The 18,084-nt window shown below is 43.0% G+C and overlaps 1 protein-coding gene across 1 annotated transcript; it reads right to left on the minus strand.

Annotated features, from left to right (window-relative positions):
• Positions 1–1,597: 1,597 nt before the first annotated feature.
• On the minus strand, positions 1,598–16,970 carry pole (polymerase (DNA directed), epsilon). Its single transcript, XM_069709542.1, has 48 exons — positions 16,790–16,970; positions 16,569–16,704; positions 16,396–16,476; positions 16,254–16,298; positions 16,071–16,163; positions 15,406–15,560; positions 15,166–15,310; positions 14,993–15,073; positions 14,779–14,886; positions 14,582–14,692; positions 14,384–14,469; positions 14,104–14,223; positions 13,883–14,015; positions 13,681–13,794; positions 13,375–13,587; positions 13,190–13,297; positions 12,673–12,801; positions 12,492–12,594; positions 12,238–12,384; positions 11,977–12,122; positions 11,696–11,844; positions 11,485–11,577; positions 10,892–11,194; positions 10,598–10,793; positions 10,212–10,426; positions 9,315–9,417; positions 9,128–9,208; positions 8,918–9,040; positions 8,605–8,814; positions 8,236–8,448; positions 7,986–8,129; positions 7,753–7,893; positions 7,411–7,564; positions 7,076–7,182; positions 6,729–6,905; positions 6,414–6,637; positions 6,024–6,244; positions 5,735–5,939; positions 5,435–5,608; positions 4,793–4,918; positions 4,052–4,184; positions 3,745–3,946; positions 3,534–3,665; positions 3,213–3,406; positions 2,878–3,078; positions 2,612–2,737; positions 2,067–2,156; positions 1,598–1,967 (listed from the first exon to the last, which is right to left on the minus strand). Exons 1-48 carry the CDS (start codon positions 16,855–16,857, stop codon positions 1,845–1,847), a joined length of 6,882 nt encoding a protein of 2,293 aa, XP_069565643.1. The 5' UTR covers positions 16,858–16,970; the 3' UTR covers positions 1,598–1,844.
• Positions 16,971–18,084: the final 1,114 nt, after the last annotated feature.

The raw sequence follows: 18,084 nt of genomic DNA on the forward strand, positions 1-18,084 counted from the left end.
TGCTGTTAGTTGGAATAAACTGGGAAAGATCCACAACCCTCTCGGGTATCTTTCTGAAAGACAGCCATTTCTGTTAATGTATGTGTCTATACAGCAAGTTCTGTTCACAGATCAAACCTTGATGGACCTGAACTATTTGCCAGTGGAATGAAACCTGTTTCTCTCTGACCTGACTTCAGAATATACTAACACCACTTAGAGAACGTGATTATTTTCTCAGTATGAAAACAAAACAAAGTATTTCATAGCAGAAAATTATCCGAGTACACCGTCATGAGAAAGAGATTTGCAAACCATGAAAATGATGCCCGTGTATTGCAGACATTCAATCCAACAATAAATGTCCTTTATTAAACTGTGTTTCAGACATATGTTTTATTTCTTAAATACAAAACATAATGAAACACCTTTGCTCTTTTAAATCTGCATCATCACAAAGATAAAACCACACACCATGTTTGGAGAATCCAAATATTAGGATTCATTTCCTTCCCTCTTTCAACCTGATGTGTTCAGCATAATGATAAGAAACAGGAAGAAACCGTCAGGAGAAGCAGAAGGAGAGCAATGAACCGTAATCAAATAACGCAGACATTTCCCATAAAATGGTTTCTCTAACAAGATTGTGGGGAAGTGTGAAGTCCATCTGGATGCTTGAGAGCAATACAAATGTCAGTGGTAAAAAAAGACTTAAGGCTCAACTCTAATGGATCGATATCTGCTATGATGGATGGAGGAGAAAAATGAAGTCGTATGCCAGTTTGGAAATTGTGTTTATCACATGTAAAAAGGTCAAAATTCAAAGAATGTTATATCTTAAAGGGTAGTGGTTATATTTATTAATTTCACTATGTTAAAGTTTTGTCTAAATGTGACATTCAGTGAGGCTGACAAATGAAAATGTAAAGAATTTAGTCACAAGCCCAGAGGTGCTCTCATTCTACATGTACAGCAGTTGTCAGAGAAGCTCTGAGGAGCCAATCTAATTGTGCCTCAGTTCACTGTCTGAAATGTGATTACTTGTCTGGGACACACCCATCAGCAGGCAAAGTGAGTCATCTGTGGGTAAAGGAGGTTAAAGTGATGGTGGGTTAAGATCCCAGCTTATTCACAGTAATCACCAAATATTTCCCCACATTGGATAAAAGCAAAAAATGAATTCACAACCAGACAGAAATGTTTGCTTTTATTATCATTGAAAAATGCCCAGATGAAGGCTTGAAGGCTCAGTTTGCTCAAAGATTCATCAAACATTAAAAAAAAATCAAAATAGAAATTTGTCAGTCATCTTCAAGGCTGCCCCACCAAATAATCCTTTCACAGATAGATTATGCAATAATATTCACTCGTGTTATGTTTCACTGCAAATGGACACAATAAGTGCGGAGTAGAATCAGTTTAAGTTGCTGAAGCTGCACAAGCCGCAGCACCCACATCAGCAGCCCAGTGAGGAGGGAACTCAGATAAGGTGACTACTGATTAGTGAAAGACCTCAGAATATGGCATTCAGGGTGTTTTCATTTGTCTCACAACTAGAGTCCAAAGTGGAGCAATGAGTGAAACTATCAACCAGTAAATAAGAAACAGGCAAGTCAAACACTTGGAAAAATATTTATTCACAGGGAAAACCTGCAATTCATACACATACATACCGTAATTGTAAAGTGGCATAATCATGAGTTCAAACATATCTACAGTGAACATATTTCTTTTCCAACCGTGTCCTGATTACACAGAAAGAGACATCAAGGCTGATGCATCGACAGGTGACGTGAAAGTTTCAGCGTTAAGTATTTCCCATAATTTCCAGTCGTCACAGATGAAGCTGAAGAAGTGTCGGACCTTTAGTGAGCGCTCTGGCTGATCTGAGGATTCATAACAAGCAGCCAGTCAATGGTCTCCTCCAGGAAGCTCATGTTGTAGTGGGACGCTATGTTCCGAAACACCGTGATCTGCTCTGAGAAGCTCTATTGACGGAAAAAAATTAAGAAAAATAAACAGCTGTCATATCTGAATAACCATATGCTTTTATCATTAAAATGAATGATACGTTTTAGAATAGCAACCTTTTCTAAGAAAGTGAGGTCAAAGTCTCCCGCACATCTGCAGTAGAGCGGCATGTTGGCTTCCTTCACTCCTTTACATTTGGTGCACACCTAAAATCAAACACAGAGCTTTAAGCTGAGGCAGCTTCAGGAGGAACGTGAGAGAATGACACAGACTGACATAAATGGGGTTTGCCTGATCCCCCCCATCTCCATGCTACGCTGTCACCAAGGTTACCCAAATAGATCACGATGTCTCAAGATGCACACTACAACCTGCTTACATTTTTACATGTCTATGGTTCAGCCTGACTTGAAGTCAAAATTGAAAAAGGCTGTTTTAGGTCTGTGGGCCACTATTTAAATAGGCCTGCATAACCCCATTCTGAGCACATTTTATAGGTTAATTTGCAGATGCTGATCAGTTGTCAGCATACCTAGCTTGAAACGGTCTCAAATTTAGTGATAGTAGGGCATTTTCTGCTCCATTATGTTTCACTGCTTAAGGGTCTAATTTTGTCAGGTGGTTTCATCTTCTGAGATTATGTGAGCACTGTTTTACTCACCAGGTCCTGCAGTGTGTAGCTCATCAGTTTCTTTTGCAGAGCCTCTACCAGAGCCATCTCAATAGAGTCAGTCTCATACTGTGCCTGGCAGTTGGGGCAGAACCACTGAGGCATGACAGACCCATCCTGAGGAGCAGACAGCACAGTTAATTTCACTGAGATCTCACATCTTCTAGCAGAAAATAATGTGATGGAATTACAATATAATAAGCCTGAAGCTGTTAGAAGAGGAGCACCAGATGGTGATACTGTCTCTCAGCTCATACCTGTGCCACTGATGGGTCTTTGCAAAGGTCCAGGTCACGACAGAAGTTGCAGTGGTGGCAGATGACTTCTGGCAGGATGTATGAGTTACAAGGGTCCCGGAACTGGGCTTCATCTGAAAACTCTCCAACATCCACAAGACGCAGGAGGTCTCTCTTCAGCTTGTTCACCTGATTCACGATGTTGGCATCGAGTGAAAGAACCTGAAGAGAGAAAAGATGGTGAGAAATTAAAATTGTTCAGTGCAGCAAAAACAAACACCTTTGTTATTCTGTCCATCAACTATGATTTCTTAATTTGGCGTGTGCTACTAGTAATGAGGTACTTTGTGTTATACCTGGCAGACGTATTTGACAAACTCTAGTGCTGGGTTGTTGAGTGGCAGGTGTGAACCAGGCAGGATGGGGAACATCTCTGAGGTCTCAGTCACCCTCCTGGTTCCAGTCACTTTTTTCTGGATCTTCTGAGTGATGGTGAAAAAGTTTTGCGTCAGCTCGCTGGACACATATTCCTGGGAGAAGGAGATCATTCCTGTAGGGGAGAGATTTAAAAGCTGTAAAGGTGTAACAGACACTAGTCTCTTGTAACTCCAGTGAGTGGAACAAGCAGACCAACTGAAGTCTTTATTATCTGAAGCAGCCTCCAAAAAGCATCTTACCAGGAAGAGCACTCAAATCCCCGACTGCCTGCTGGGAAGCCTGGCTGACTCCACGTCTCTTCACTGGCGTGGCTCCAGGAGCGTTGCGTCTCAGCTCCTCTTTCATGCTGTGGTAGACCGCTGCAATGTAGGCTGGTGTGGAAAAGGTGTGTGTAAGAGTTTAGAGCAGGAAAAGCAAAGAAAGAAACATGTGTGTGTTTATTTTCTTTACCTGAGACAATCATGAGGAAGTATTTCTGGCAGGAGGCGGTTTGGGGAAGATACTGCATTATATTCCAGTTGCTCTCAATCAACTCTTCCACTTCATCTGTCTCTTCATCTCCATCATTTTCCTCAACATCGTCTTCATCTTCATCCTCACTGCCATCCTCATCTCCCTCCCCTCGTCTGGTTTTCTTCCGTTTGGCTCCTTCCTAAAAAACAACAACAATCAGGGCAGGAAAACGAACATTGCACTCAGCTTAGTAAAGTCTTAATTAAAGAAAACAAACTGAGAAGCAAGTTGCAGTTTACAATACCTCTCCATACAAGACACTGGAGGGCAATTTGCCCTTCACGCCGCCATAGTTGGCCGGGTCCATCCACAGCAGGAACTCCCAGCATCGTGAGAAGGAGATGGACAAAGAGTGGAAGATTTCTCTGGAGTGTATGCTGGAGGAGAAACAGTTAGGGTTGTGATAGTTCGTTTTTCTGGCACATGCAAGAATGAAAACATTACAAATTACTTTAAAAAGTAACATTTAAATAGATGAAAATATTCAGAAACATTTAGAGGCGTTGTTGCGCGGTTGATTCAGCTACTTTCAGAAGTGCTGTGCTAATGCTGCCTTGAAAACCAGAAAAACATTTAGTGCAGCCAATAAACAATAACCAAAATTCAGGAAGATATTTCTGTAATTATTCCTTCCATTAGTGTAATGAGCAGGTCTCTTCTTGTAGGTTTGCTTTATGGATACCACTTCCCATGACAGAGACCACAACAGCATCTCTGCTCTAATGGATAATGAGGTTTTTCTCTGATTTTAGTGTTCTGGCTCCAACTTCAGACCACTGAAGACAAACAGATACAAAAACTTATTAACTGGCTCAGCTGGCTGTTAATACGTAGTTTTTAGAACATTTTATGTAGAAATTCGTGCAATATTTGTATTTACTCTATCCATGTATTTATGTAAAATAATAAATCAGGGAAAAAAAGTAACAGAAATTAAGCATAAATATGCCTTTACAAGGATTCATGGATGGTATAAAAGTCTGACCTGTTGGTGATGTAATCTACATAGCCGATGGCGTCATCTGTCCTCCGTTTTTTAGTACACAGGATGATCCTGTTAAAGTTTCCGTACACCACAGTGGAGCCCAGACGTTTGAACTCTGCAACCAACCTGACAATAGAACGAGAGGAATTAATGGAGGAACAGGATACTGTAGATGTCACGCTTTTAACACGAGGCGGGGATGTATGAAAATTGATAATCACAGTTGATATAATCTTGTACAATTTCCTAACAGGCATTATGAGTTTAATCTAAATCAAAGCCAAACATAAATAAGAATAGCACAGTTGATGTCTTTGGTTACCTCAACCTCACTTGAGCTCCTGCGTTTTGATATCTACAGGGTCCTGATACATACACAGAAGATGGAAAATTGTCTAATCATCATATTTGGTTGCAACTAATGTTATTTAAACACTTTGATGAGTGCAGATACACACAGCTGATTCCCAAAACCCCTTTAGCACTTTACTAATTGATGGGAATAGAGCTACTGAGATTAATGGAGAACAAATCCCAAACTGCTGCCTCTACTGGGGATAACACAGTTTGTCTCAAACACGATTTTACCATTAGTTAAAAAAAAAAAAAAGGATTCTGCATTACAAAGGACTTGTCACTCACTGCAGAAACACCTTCTTCATCATGTTGTGCAGGGTGCGATGCAGTGCAGGGTCATAGAGCAACGAGCTTGGAGAGTGCAGCCAGCGATAGAAGTGCATCACCTGGTTGTCTGCGTACACGTTGTGGTACTGTGTGATCTCCCTGACCCATCCAACCACCATGCTCTTTAAGATCCTGCTCACACAACACAGAACACATGACTTGCTTCTGTAAGCAATGAGGCACAACCACATCACACCTCTGCTGTTAGACCAGATGCATGTCAGTTTAAACTGTCATGAGCAACAGATCTTTACACACCTGAAGGTGTTGGAGCAGAGAGCGGTCTCATCGTAGCTAGCGAGAGCGCTTGCACCCTGGTTTCCTGACATCATCTCCTCCAGTGAGGCCTGCTGGATCACATCAAAACTGATGCCCAGACTGGCTCCGCCCTCCATGTCGTTGACATGCTGCGACTGGAGGATGGTGTTCACTGCCAGGCTCTGCAAGTCCAGCTCCACACATACTGGAAGACACATGATAATCCATGAATGCAGAGAAAGACACTTCAGAAATGGCTCTTTCCTGTGAGTTCCTGGCGTTCAAGTACCTGTGGAATAACATCCTTGAGCATTGATCTCTACAGAGCCCCTGTCATCACTCTCCATGACCAGACGACTGTCATCAGCCTCTTTCCCTCCGAGGTCAGGCCTGGCTGTGGGTGAAAGCCAGAGCAGGTGGTTGTGTTTCCGTAGATGTCTTGCCAGGAATAAGTCTGAGCCAAAGATGGACACATCCTGGGGCAAGTTCCCCACAGGTAGGTGGTAATACCTGAAAGTGAGAGACATTATACGAGTTTGAAAAATTCCCACGTTTCATGAAACATAATTTATCATCTAAAAATACAGACTGAAAATATACTTTATCGTAGTGAGTAGGTAAGAGGTTGGCAGAGGGCTTAGGCTAATACAAAAAAAGAAAGAGTCCCTCTAGTTCATACCTGGCCATGTCAAAAGCTTGTGAGAGGCAGCTGTCCAGGTTGAGGTAGTGGCGGATCATGCGCCGGGCACCGTGGCGTTGCCAGTCCAGCACATTGTAGTTGATCTCATCAACCACATGTACCGGAACAACCGGGAACTCCTCCAGGACCGGCATCCCTGCTGCCAATCGCCGCAACTCCCAGTTCGACTGCAAGGCGATGAGGGTGGGCCCACGACGCTCCTCCTGTAAACAGACACTTTGCCAATTTAGTCACATGAACATCATTCATAGTGTCTCTGTATGACAAGATATTAGTATGAAGAGTGTATTTTACCTTGTAGTTTAGCAGAATGCGTTGCAGTGCGCGGGAGATAGCCTTCATGTCATTTTCAGCCCGAACCTCGAACAGGTGTTTCTCTGGAGGCAGCAGCTCCTCTGTGGTCTTCTCCAGTAGGGCGGTGCGTTCAGCTGCGTAGAGGTTACTCAGGTTGGGCATCTGGTTGCTCCGAACCTAAAACACAATTGAAAGTCAAATTTTTTAGCATTATTCTCCAGGGTAAAAGTGAAAGCAAATTTCTTGTCTGGGAGATTTAAAAAAAAAAAAAAAAAACACAAAAAAAACCCCAGTAAGATGTGCACAGAGATCAACACTACATGCTGGGAAGAATGTATTATTCTTACTGTGTCCAGGACAAAGATGCTGGCTTTGCGCTGAGAGGGAATGAACAGGCCAAACAGAGCCTTGTGGCCTTGGCTGTGGTGATACAAGTACATGTGGCGAACACTCCCTTTGGAGCAGAAAAACAAAACACAATAATGTAAAACTTGCATACAGCAAAGTTCATGTGCAGAATATCACAAATACTGTGTTACAGCCCACTGGTTCACCAGGAAAACCTTTGTTTTGGTCTAGATAAATATTTACCAACTTGAGATGGGACCACTTTAATGGTATAGAAAACAAACAAAACAGTGATCTCTGTTTTGACATGAACAGTGTTTTAGACTGTTCTTACCAGGCTCCAGGTAGCTGAACTGGGCCAGAGACCTCATGTCCAGATGCTCCAGATCGAAAGTGTCGGCCTCCCTGCCAGCCAGATCTCTCACGACATATTTATTGACCATACACATACATCCGAGCTGCACCAGTGCACGAAAAAGCAAAGGGACCTGAGAGGACAATGAGGAGCTCACATTAATCCTGTTTATGACTGTATACAGACATTCTGCACATGTTTATGCACTTTAGTTTAGTACAATGTCACCACAATGGGGTCATTCATAATACATCGGGCTCACACATACACAGAGCACCGTGACAGAAGTTAATAAAATACCGGAGGTAAATATATAAGAACCTGTGTTTCATAGACGCCTTCAATGTCGGGTGCAGAGAGGTCTGCGTTGATCTCGTTGATGTGCTCCTGGTACATGTCCTCCGGTACACAGTACTCGTAAAGGTAGTACACCATGTTGGAGCGAGGCAGCATGCGGTTCACCTGGAGTCACACAATTGTTACTATGGCAACTCACGCTTTTAGCATTTAAGGTGACTACAATGTGTGTTTCACTGGATTTTCTTAGTGCTTGCCTTTTTGTACGTGGCTCCCTCCTCTTGTTTTGGGACTTTCTGATTGACGTAGAAGACACGGGGGATGTTGAGTTTCATGCAGTGGAGATCATTTCCAATCACAGCCCACAACTTATACAGACCAGGGTGACTAGTCTCTGCAATCTGAGAGGCAGGAGGAAACAGGACATAACAACATGAAGTTAGTTTCTTTTTTCTTTGGTTGTTTAATAAGTGATTTGAGGACGACTTTGGGGTGACGTTGCCCCACCTGCACAATTTGCCATGGCATGTCCAGGATGCTGCGCGCTGTTCTGCGGAGGAAGCTTCCCAGGCCGGTGGTGGGGCCATCTCTGATCACTCTTCCACCAATAGGCTGAGCTTCGCCGTCCAGCAACCTCCTTCTCTTCTTTCTCTCCTTCCTCTGCCTCATCTGCAGCTCCCACTTTTTCTTATGGTAACGCAGCCACACTAGGCGCTCCCCCTGCACGCAGATACAGTTGTTAAAACTAGTGCCAGTCAAAACATATTAAAGGAATTCTCAAACAAAGTTAAAATTGTCTACAATGATCTGTCATTTCAAATGCACTGTAAATGCATCATATATTGAATTAGTACATCGACACTGCTGCTTTCCTACCCGTGTGTTTCCCTTAGGTGGGGGTGGTCCCAGGATCTCTCTCCAGGACTGTGTGAGCTCAACGTCCTGAGACTCCACCTGGCTGTCGACTCCCTGTGAAGCGCGCTTCCGCTTGGTGCAGATGAGGATGGCTGGCTGCAGGGGTCTGGCTGGCACCCCAAAGTCCTCTATGTCATCAGCTTGGCCTGCTTCAAGAGGCTGACGGGCCACCTGAGAGAGACGAGGATATTCAGCGAAGAAACAAGTGGTTGGTGACACAAATGTGTTTTCAATGTTGACAGTTTGATTGGATATGTTGGTGAGGTGAACCGACCTGTCTCTTGCCCTCACTGGTAAATAGCTCGCTAATTTTCTTCTGCTTGTAGATATCATTCTTCTCCAAGAGCTTCTTATGAAGCCAGTCGGGATGCCTCACTCTGGGAACAGGATTCTTCACCTTTTGATGAACAGAAGCAATTCAATGTCTATAAAAACTTGTGATTTACTGAAAATAATTGATCAATTTGTTTTTTTGTTTTTTTACCTGTTGCAGAGCAGCAGGGATGGTGATGATTTTCTGGATTGCACTTCCCAACCTCTCTATGTAATAGCTCCAATCAAGGATCTGCAGAGACCGAAAACAAAACAAATATGATAGAAGATCAGACAAACAAATTCAGACAGGAAACTAAGGGCTGGACCATCTGTTGTATGCTGTTTTGAAAACTCACAGAGCGGATGTCCAAGTCATGCAGGCTGGGCGTCTTCAGCCACTTACGAAGGAAATGTTTCTTCACACTAGGCTCTGCCTGGAAGATGGCCAGAGGAATGGCCCTGATGGAGGGAAACACAAATCAGTCAGTGTCAAGGATCAAAGCTTTTACTGCTAGTAATATTACAAAGTGTTTGTTCTCTACAGACATTTAACATTAGGATATAAGCTGAGGCCATTTCATTTGGTGCTGATAATACCACAAAAATCTATCAGATCTATCATCATGGCAGTGTGCTTCTCAACTCAGCTGCTTGTTATTTGTTTTGGCATTCATGCCTTTTTTGAATGGAGAGAAGAACGACGTGCAGCAAAAGTCCTGAACCAGGAACATTTCAGGAACATGTCTTGTCTCTTAACAAGGTCACAAAACGCCTGAGTCAAATCAGTGTTTCATGAGTAACAATCTCATGTATCAAATATACTGAAGTCCTGTGATAAAACCGCTGATCTACATCCCGATAGTAACCTACTAGGACATTATTAAGACAAGTTGACGAAGCTGTATCTTCATCACTGGGACACTGTAACAGATTGGAACCAGTGTTAATGTTAAAAAAAAAAAAGTGTCTGCAGTGAAAAGGATGGAGCCAATGGAGACTACAAACCTGCTCCCACTGCTGGATCTAATAAAGCACATTATGGTTAGTAAATTGATACTGTATCACCTTAGCCTTAAGCTTTTATATAGTATATATTTACACATTAAAAGAAGTTGTATTGTGATTTCATGGCTAAGCAGCGGTGTGAATGAGGCTCTAGTTGTTGCCTTGGGCCACCTTCATTTGTGAAACCGTCAAACATGTTTACTGTGTGACAGTAGCGTTCTGTTGCAAACAGCCTTATGTTGCACCACCTTTCTGTGACAGGGGAACCCTCAGGTTTTCGGGAGATGACGTAGCGACAGCTCAGACCAGCATCTTTCACCATCTGGTCTCCCAGGAACTCTGCCAGTCTCTTAGCTGTGCTGATAGACGTAGACTTCTGCTCTCCGTAGTCCTCAAGCTTTCTGGACATTGAACGATTCTCTGAAACCAGTTCGAACAGCTCCGCGTCTGGCATGTTGGCAGCCTGGAAAACCAGCAAAACAAATCAATCAGCCTTTTGTGATAAAGAAAAAAATATATACATTTTTCTGAAAATGTTGCAAAGTAATCTAAGGACGGTCAGTGACACAGTTTGGAAACATGATACGAAATGCCTCGTAACTATGAACTAATTATAATATTAAAATATCTTGACCTTGCTGTAAAGCACATCCAGCCAGTAGTCTGCCACTTTGGCCACAGACGCGTACACCTCCTCCAGAGTGGTACCTTTGAGAAAAGCCTCAAACACAGATGACTGGAAAATCTTAATGAGCTGGAGCTCTCCTCTTCTTTTCACTTCAAAACCCTTCAGCTCAGCCAGAGAGCCGTCCTCATTAAACACAGCGTACCTGAAAACAACAGAGAAGAGAGCCAACAAATCATTAAATAGAGTTTGATCTTTAATCACAGCAAACAACAACAGTTAGACTTAAAACTGTTGCCAAACCTCTTCTTCAGCTTCTTGCCTTCCTCTTTCGAGGCAGGCAGGATCATTGCCAGGTACGGCCCGTCCACCTCGAAGAAGATGCTGTTCTCCGCCTTGATGTTGTACATGAGGGACGCGGGGTCGACCAGCTCGTGGTACTGATCGTTGGTGAATCCCTCCTTCACCATGATGTTCAGCATGGCCCCCGGGTAGGAGATGGTCACCTTGGGCTTCTTCTCATTACTGGTCTTTACCACAAAGTTCTCAGGGAAGGTGTTGGGTAGGACACACCAGATACCATCAGTGTCCAACTCGAGGGGCCTCCTGAGTCGCAGGGAGGAACAAGACGAACGTGTGAGGATGGAAAATTATTGAAGTATTTTTACAGCTGACCTGCAACATACAATGTATATAGTAAACTGCTTGGGTTACAGAAAAACAGTGAAAGAAAAACCATGATGTGGGAGCTGGATTCAAGCGCGCATGTTGTCAGGAATCTGCTGATAAAACACTCTTAAACACGGCGGCGGATCTCTTCCAGTCTCTTCTGAGTCACATCTGACAGAGAAGGCACTTCCTGGAATCAGGTGTCACATTATCACTATGACACTCACCCTATTTGTTCAATGAGCTCTCTGGCCTGAGTGATAATGTTGGCGCCAGTGTAGCACACAATGCCAGCCATCTCCATGGAGTACCAGCGGGCCCTGGCGGGCACACAAACACAGCATCAGCCCCGAGTCATTTCACATCAGCAAAAGGCCTAAGAGCTCAAATAACAGCGCAAGTGGATATCTGATGACTGAATGATGAGCCGCCTCGCACCCTTTCCTCATAACGTAGCCGTAGAAAGAGTTGAGGATGCACTTGTGAGCCAGCTGAAGAGAGTCGTACAGGATCTCCATGTTTTTGCAGCGCTTCACCTCAGCAGCATCTCCGCTGTCCTGAGCTGATGACAGTTTCTTCTTCCACACCTTAAAAAAACAAAGCAATAAAGAAAATCTTTACAGAAAATAATTATGATAAACAAGAGAAACCAAGTACAATATGCAATTACAAATAACTAAACAGCTACAGAAAAGGTTAATTTTTTTGAATATCAATACCTTGTGAAGACCTTTGAATTCATAACGTCGATCTCTAAAAGCTCTGACTGTGTCGACATAGAAGGAGTTTTCTCTCTGACAGATGGTGGTAACTCGCTCCTCCCGCCGGGTAACGTGCGTCTTCTTGTAGGCCTTCTTACAGTAGTCTGATACAAAGAAAAGACAGGTCCAACTACGCTTGGGGCAAGCAATGATTTACACTGCATATAACAAACATATCTACAGGGAGCAGCCAATAAATAAACAAATAAAATAAAGCACCTGCCAGCCGTTTCTTCTCGTGTTTGGCCTGCTCTTCCCTGTTGAGTGTGTGAAAGGCCCGAGGTGGACCGTTGGGGAACAGCGACGGGAACTTCTCCGACTCAAGTTGCTGCTGGATGCGGTGGAACTCACTGCGGCCCGCAGGCACTGCAGAGAGACGTGGAAAGGTGAGAAAAGTGGCTTTATACCGTGGCCCTGAGTGAAACAAACACTTATCATATCCAGGCAAATACAATTATACAACATTGACTTACTGATTTCGCCTCTCCATTGCCAGGCCATCCTCCTCTGGCAGGACGCACCGGGCTTGTTAAAGTCACAGGCAGCACACGTGGCCTCATCAACTGTAGCGGATGGCTACAATAATAGAGAATAAACATACTGAATTCCATGCATTTCTATGTTATCCTATTTTTGTTTATTATTCTATTTTACCTGCAGACGGTTGGTGAGAATAATATTGGGGTACATCGCCCCGACGTCCAGATGGTAGATGAGGGGGCATTCGATCCTGTTTGGAACCTCCTTCAGGGAAGTCAGCTTGTTTTTGATTTCATCGCAGACCTGAGAAAGCAGTTACTTCATAACTTCAGACTGAAAAAACTAAAAAGAAACACACCTAGGGTTCTTGCAGCTTTTTTAAGTTCAAGAACTTTTCAAGCTCTTTCACGGTAGCTACACCAAAACCTTCTTGACTCTCAACTGTTACTACAAACAAAGTTTACGGAATTAATTTATACCCATAGCAATCAATGTCTATTGACACTTTGTTTATTTCACAAGCAGCTATATATATGATCAGATTATCCTAGAAAATTCAAGCATTTTCAAGGAATATATTTGAATTCATGCGTGTTCCTAAGCTTGAAACATAACAGTTAAAATTAAACATTTTTCAAACTTTCAAAGCTTGAACCCTGCACACCATGTAATAAATGGGAAGTCTACACACCTCATTGAAGTTGGTGACTTGCTCCAAAGGGATTTTCTCCTCCTCCTCGATGGCGTGACGCATCGTTCTCTCAACTCTTTGCAGCAGGAAGTCAAATGCAGCCGGGTTCTGTTGACAAAAACCAAACCAATCGTTCACATTTAAAACACAAAACCATGATGAAGAAGAAGAGGAAGTGGCGGTACCATTTTGAATCGGCACGGGATGTCACTGCGAAACACTCCAGACTCCAGTGCCTCCACGTGGCCGCCTACGTAGGTCTCAGAGTCCATAACGTGGCCGTCGTCCGTCAGCTTGTTGAAGACCTGCTCCTGCTTGTTGGGGAAGACGATGTTGGCGTGGAAGGCCTGCACCATGAGTAAGGCTTCACACAGAGTCCCAGAGCCTTTACGCAGCACCTGATAGGACGTGTAAGAAAAGAAATAAAATATTATCCCAATGTTTTTTTGGATACAAGTCTTCTTTTACAACACAAGCTCATCAGCACAAACCTCATCGGGCTCCATGGGGATGATGGTGCACAGAGCGAAGATGAAGGGGTGAACATATTTCATGTACAGGTAATATGTGGCAACAGCATCTGACACAGAGTAGGTCGCTAAAGTCTGGCAGAAAGACAGAGAAAAGAAAAAGTCAATAAAATCGTATCTCCCCCTTTAAAACACCTAAAATATTTATTTTCTACATGTGTACCTGCGGCTCCTCAGTTGCCATGCGGCACATTTCCTCTGGGTCCAGCTCCACTGGGTCGTAGCCCAACTTGGCCTTTGCTGCTGCCTTCAGATTGTGACTTCCCACCGGCAAGTAGCTGTCCCTCTTTACCCACCTGACACACAGTAGAGGCATGTTGGGTTGACTACAAGTAAACCTGTACCACACTGATATCATGTTAACAGTGTCAGAGGTGCTCACACCTTAAGCAGTCCATGTGGATGGCTTGACTGGACTTGTACTCTCCCTGGCCGTCCTTCTGGAAACCGATCTCCCTGTACATGCTCAGTCCATGAAGGGCAGCTCGAGTCTCAACAAACGGCCTGAAGAGAATCATAATAGCAAGAAAGAGGTGGAGGAGAAAGATGAAAGGTAAAGATCACGAGTAATATAAGTCAGTAAGATGTTTTACACAAACAATAAAACACTAGAGTAATCAAAGTTAATAAGATGTTTTACAGAAACAGTAAAACACCAGCTCACCAATCGAAGAAGTCTCCATTGTAGGTTACAAAGACGTTTGGCTTGGTTTCTTGAACGTGATCAAACCACCTTTGAATGAGGGCTGCCTGCAACCAGTCATGTTACAGCATCTTATTACACTGACACAAACATACAGCATTGTACTATATAAAAAAGCGCTTATACATGTAGTATATGTGCAGTTCTGCCACTACATACCTCATCATCCTCATTAAAAACAGTGAAAGGCCCTTCATATTCAGGTTTGGGAGTGAACTCAAAATCCTCAATGTTCTCAGAGACGATCTCTCTGTTTGTGATTAGGAACCCCTAAACAAAAATAAAAAAATAAAGAGTTTGTAAAAGGGATACATACAATAAGCACTGAAACACAACATGAACTAAATGAAAGTCACCTGTCCATCTATCATGTAGGAGATCATCATAATCTGATCGGTCTCTGCGTCTGGGAATTTCAGGGGAAGTTTGGTGGTCTCGATGTCAAAAGCCAAAACAACCGGGTCCTGAAAGAAGAAACGAATGACACCATGTTTTCTGGAGAAGCTCAGACATGAGGGAATCCTTCTGAGTGAATGACAAATCTCATGTTGTGACACAAAGTCTTCATACCGGTCGCTCCACGAGGTCGTCTCTTCGCACAATCTCTGGTAGGTAAGCGTTGCCTCTGTATCGAACGTTGTACCAGTGGGCCTGAGAAGTACACAGAACATATATTAGAAGAACAAGCACATGTCTCTGAAAGAATTCCTTAAAACCTGAGGAAAACAGAAAGCTGTTTTTACCACATGGATCTTGAGGTCGATGGACAGGCGCACGTGGTAAGGCACATCATACTCTCTCATGTCCACAATGTTGTCTAACTGATCTGAAATACTCTTCAACATCCCATCTTCATCTGCTGAGGTCACGTTGCCCCCTGATAAGGCGCTGAAAAACCAACAAAGGCCCCCACAGATCATAAAAAAACTAGAAATATCAGTGTGAACCTCAGGAACCTGATGAGATCGATCGTTTGGCGATACCTCGATAACATTGAGGTGTAGACGTCATTGGACTGTTCCCTCTCTCTGTTCTTGCGTACGGCGGGAGAGATCTCTCGCTTGACCTTGACGAGGTCGTCCACGGTGTTGAATGACAGTTTGATGTAGCTTCTCTTCAGTCCGACGAGATGGTTCGGCTGGGGAGGAACAGGTCAGCAAAGTGAGCATGTTTGCGTGCCTGGAGAACTTCACATCAACACAATGCAAGAAGTTGGATTCCCCCCCCCCCCCATATTTGAAATGCAGATATTTTTTAATACTTTTGGCCAAGTGCTGATGTATAAACATGTATTTTTTTCCACCTACTTGAAGAGAAAACCAGGTATCTTCTGTCCGAGAATGAACATACTAATATGCATACTCTTATTGTGATTACCCACTGCGTGAAGAACAAAAAACAGGGGGCAGGGGGAATACTAGATTTTAAAGCCTTTTGTCAGCCCATAACGATAACGTGCATATGTTATCTTGCGTCCCTCATCAACAACACTAAGTGGCCAATACCATCGTATACTGTGGCTCAAATAGTATAATATGTGTTTTTATCAATGTGGTTGTTGTGTTCAAATGTCCCCACTTTGATTTTGTTTATTTAAAGTTTGATTCACTTGAATACTTTAGGAGGACACTAAAAACAAAACTCTCACCAGGTCCAGGTCCTCTTTTGGGAGAATTTCAAGCTTTGCCACTTTTCCTTGGAACTTCTTAGACAAGTATGAGATGACTTCTCTCTCACAGTTCTGGAACAAACATTGTCTTTAAGTTTAAAAAAAAAAAAAAAAAAAATGTTTACATGGCACAACAACCAGCTCAGTCACTCACTCACTCACCTTTTTAGTAGCAAGGTAAAAATATGGCTTGAAGGGGAGAGCCACCTACAGGTAGTAAATATCACGGGGGATATGTTAGAGCAATGGAAACGTACAGGGATATAATCTATAATAATTGATCATCTTTTTTTTACCAACACACCTTGAACCTGCTCCCATCCTCCTGTATGAAATAATAATCCACAGCACTGATCATCCGCTTGTCATCATCCAGGATCTCTGTCTGGAAGAGCAGAGGAGTAAAAAAAAACAACAACTATTTAGTGAGATCTCTTCCCTTGGAGAAAATCCACATGACACCCAGTGTAGACTTACAGGGTGCATGTTGATCAGCCAGCCTGTTTTCTCCCCGGGCTCCTTCATCCTGTCGAACCCGAAGCGGGTGTCCATCTCGTCGGTGAACTGGCTGCGCTCCAGCCGCTTGAGGGCCGACATCGAGGAGCCATCGTCCCTGGTTCAAACACACATAAACAGCCACAATAAGCTCTCTGTTTCCCTCGGTCACCTTATCCATTTTATCTGTGTAAACCACTTACTGGTTTTCCTGAGCTCCTCCACTTTGTCCCCGGTTAAATTTGTACCGTCCACTGTTCTGCAGAACCATCGTCTATCGAGCAGTTCCGGCAACAAAACCGCGAAATAAAACGAACACCCGCTCAGTTTGGAGAACGACGCGAGTAAAGCTGCATTTGAAAATACTTTTCTGTTGTTTCAAAGGTCTGTCTTCTGACTTTGTTCGCTATCACTGACACGGGTTGTTTTCTGATTTTGGCGCGTTCCTGCAGTTCCCGCGAGATCAGCGCCGCGAGCAGGCAGAACGAAGATCGTTTATAAAAAGCTATGTCACTCAAACAGAAATTTCTGCACCGATTTACGATCTCTTTGGAAATCTTTTGGTCTTTCGCCCACCATTAAACTGAATGCTGCGTTCATTCAAATTGGGAGTTTTCAGTTTCCGACAGTTGAATATACTGTTCTCATACTAAGTTGTAGCCTATTGAGTAGGCTACCTGGGATTATCTTTGAAAGATTTGATATGCATCATGAAAGCCACTTATACCACAACAGACATCTGAAGACGACTGTGTACCAAAAAAAAAAAATAGACCTACCAAAACTGCAACAGAGGATCAACTAATAGATTAGATAATAACAATAGGACTAAAATATTATAGCTCTCTGAATCCAGCTTTTCTAAAATGAATATTTACTTTAGTTACTTCCTTTAGGCTCCTTTAGTCCTCCATGATAATAAACTGAATATCTTTTGTGGACTGTGGGTCGGGACCGAAGAAGACATTAAGCTGCACTTTGGGTTTTGTCACTGTTTGTCAGACTGACAAGACCAAACAGCTAATTGATTAATCAAGAAAATAATCAGCATGATTTCCTTTTGTTTAGTGTTCCTCTGTATGACACTTTGGATCAATTGCATTGTCTTTAGCCTACTGTATGAATAAAGTTGAGCTCAGGATCGGTGTATGACAGCAGCCTTGGTTGTGTGAGAGTATGAAAAAATACTCTACACTGATATTTTGATGTAATGACATTGAATGACATGGATGCTTCATGATATTTGCATGTTCATCTTCCTTTCAGGCCTTTAAAAAAAAAAAAAAAAAAAAATTCCCCTCGGGGATTAATAAAGTAAATACCTCCCTACCTACCTACCTTCCTAGTGCGGCTTTCAGACATTGATACTTAGGCTACATGTGTAATTACAGCACACTTAACAGGAACGTGTTTGAAAAGGAAAACACAAATGGACATCATATCAGCCACAGTTCACAAATTAGCGCTGAATGTAATGCTATGTCGATAACGCCCCCTG

This window comes from Brachyistius frenatus, unplaced genomic scaffold (genome assembly GCF_029030835.1).
Source record: "Brachyistius frenatus isolate BFR_SWC_R1_liver_20210118 unplaced genomic scaffold, ASM2903083v1 Contig_83, whole genome shotgun sequence".
Taxonomy (NCBI): Eukaryota; Metazoa; Chordata; class Actinopteri; family Embiotocidae; genus Brachyistius; species Brachyistius frenatus.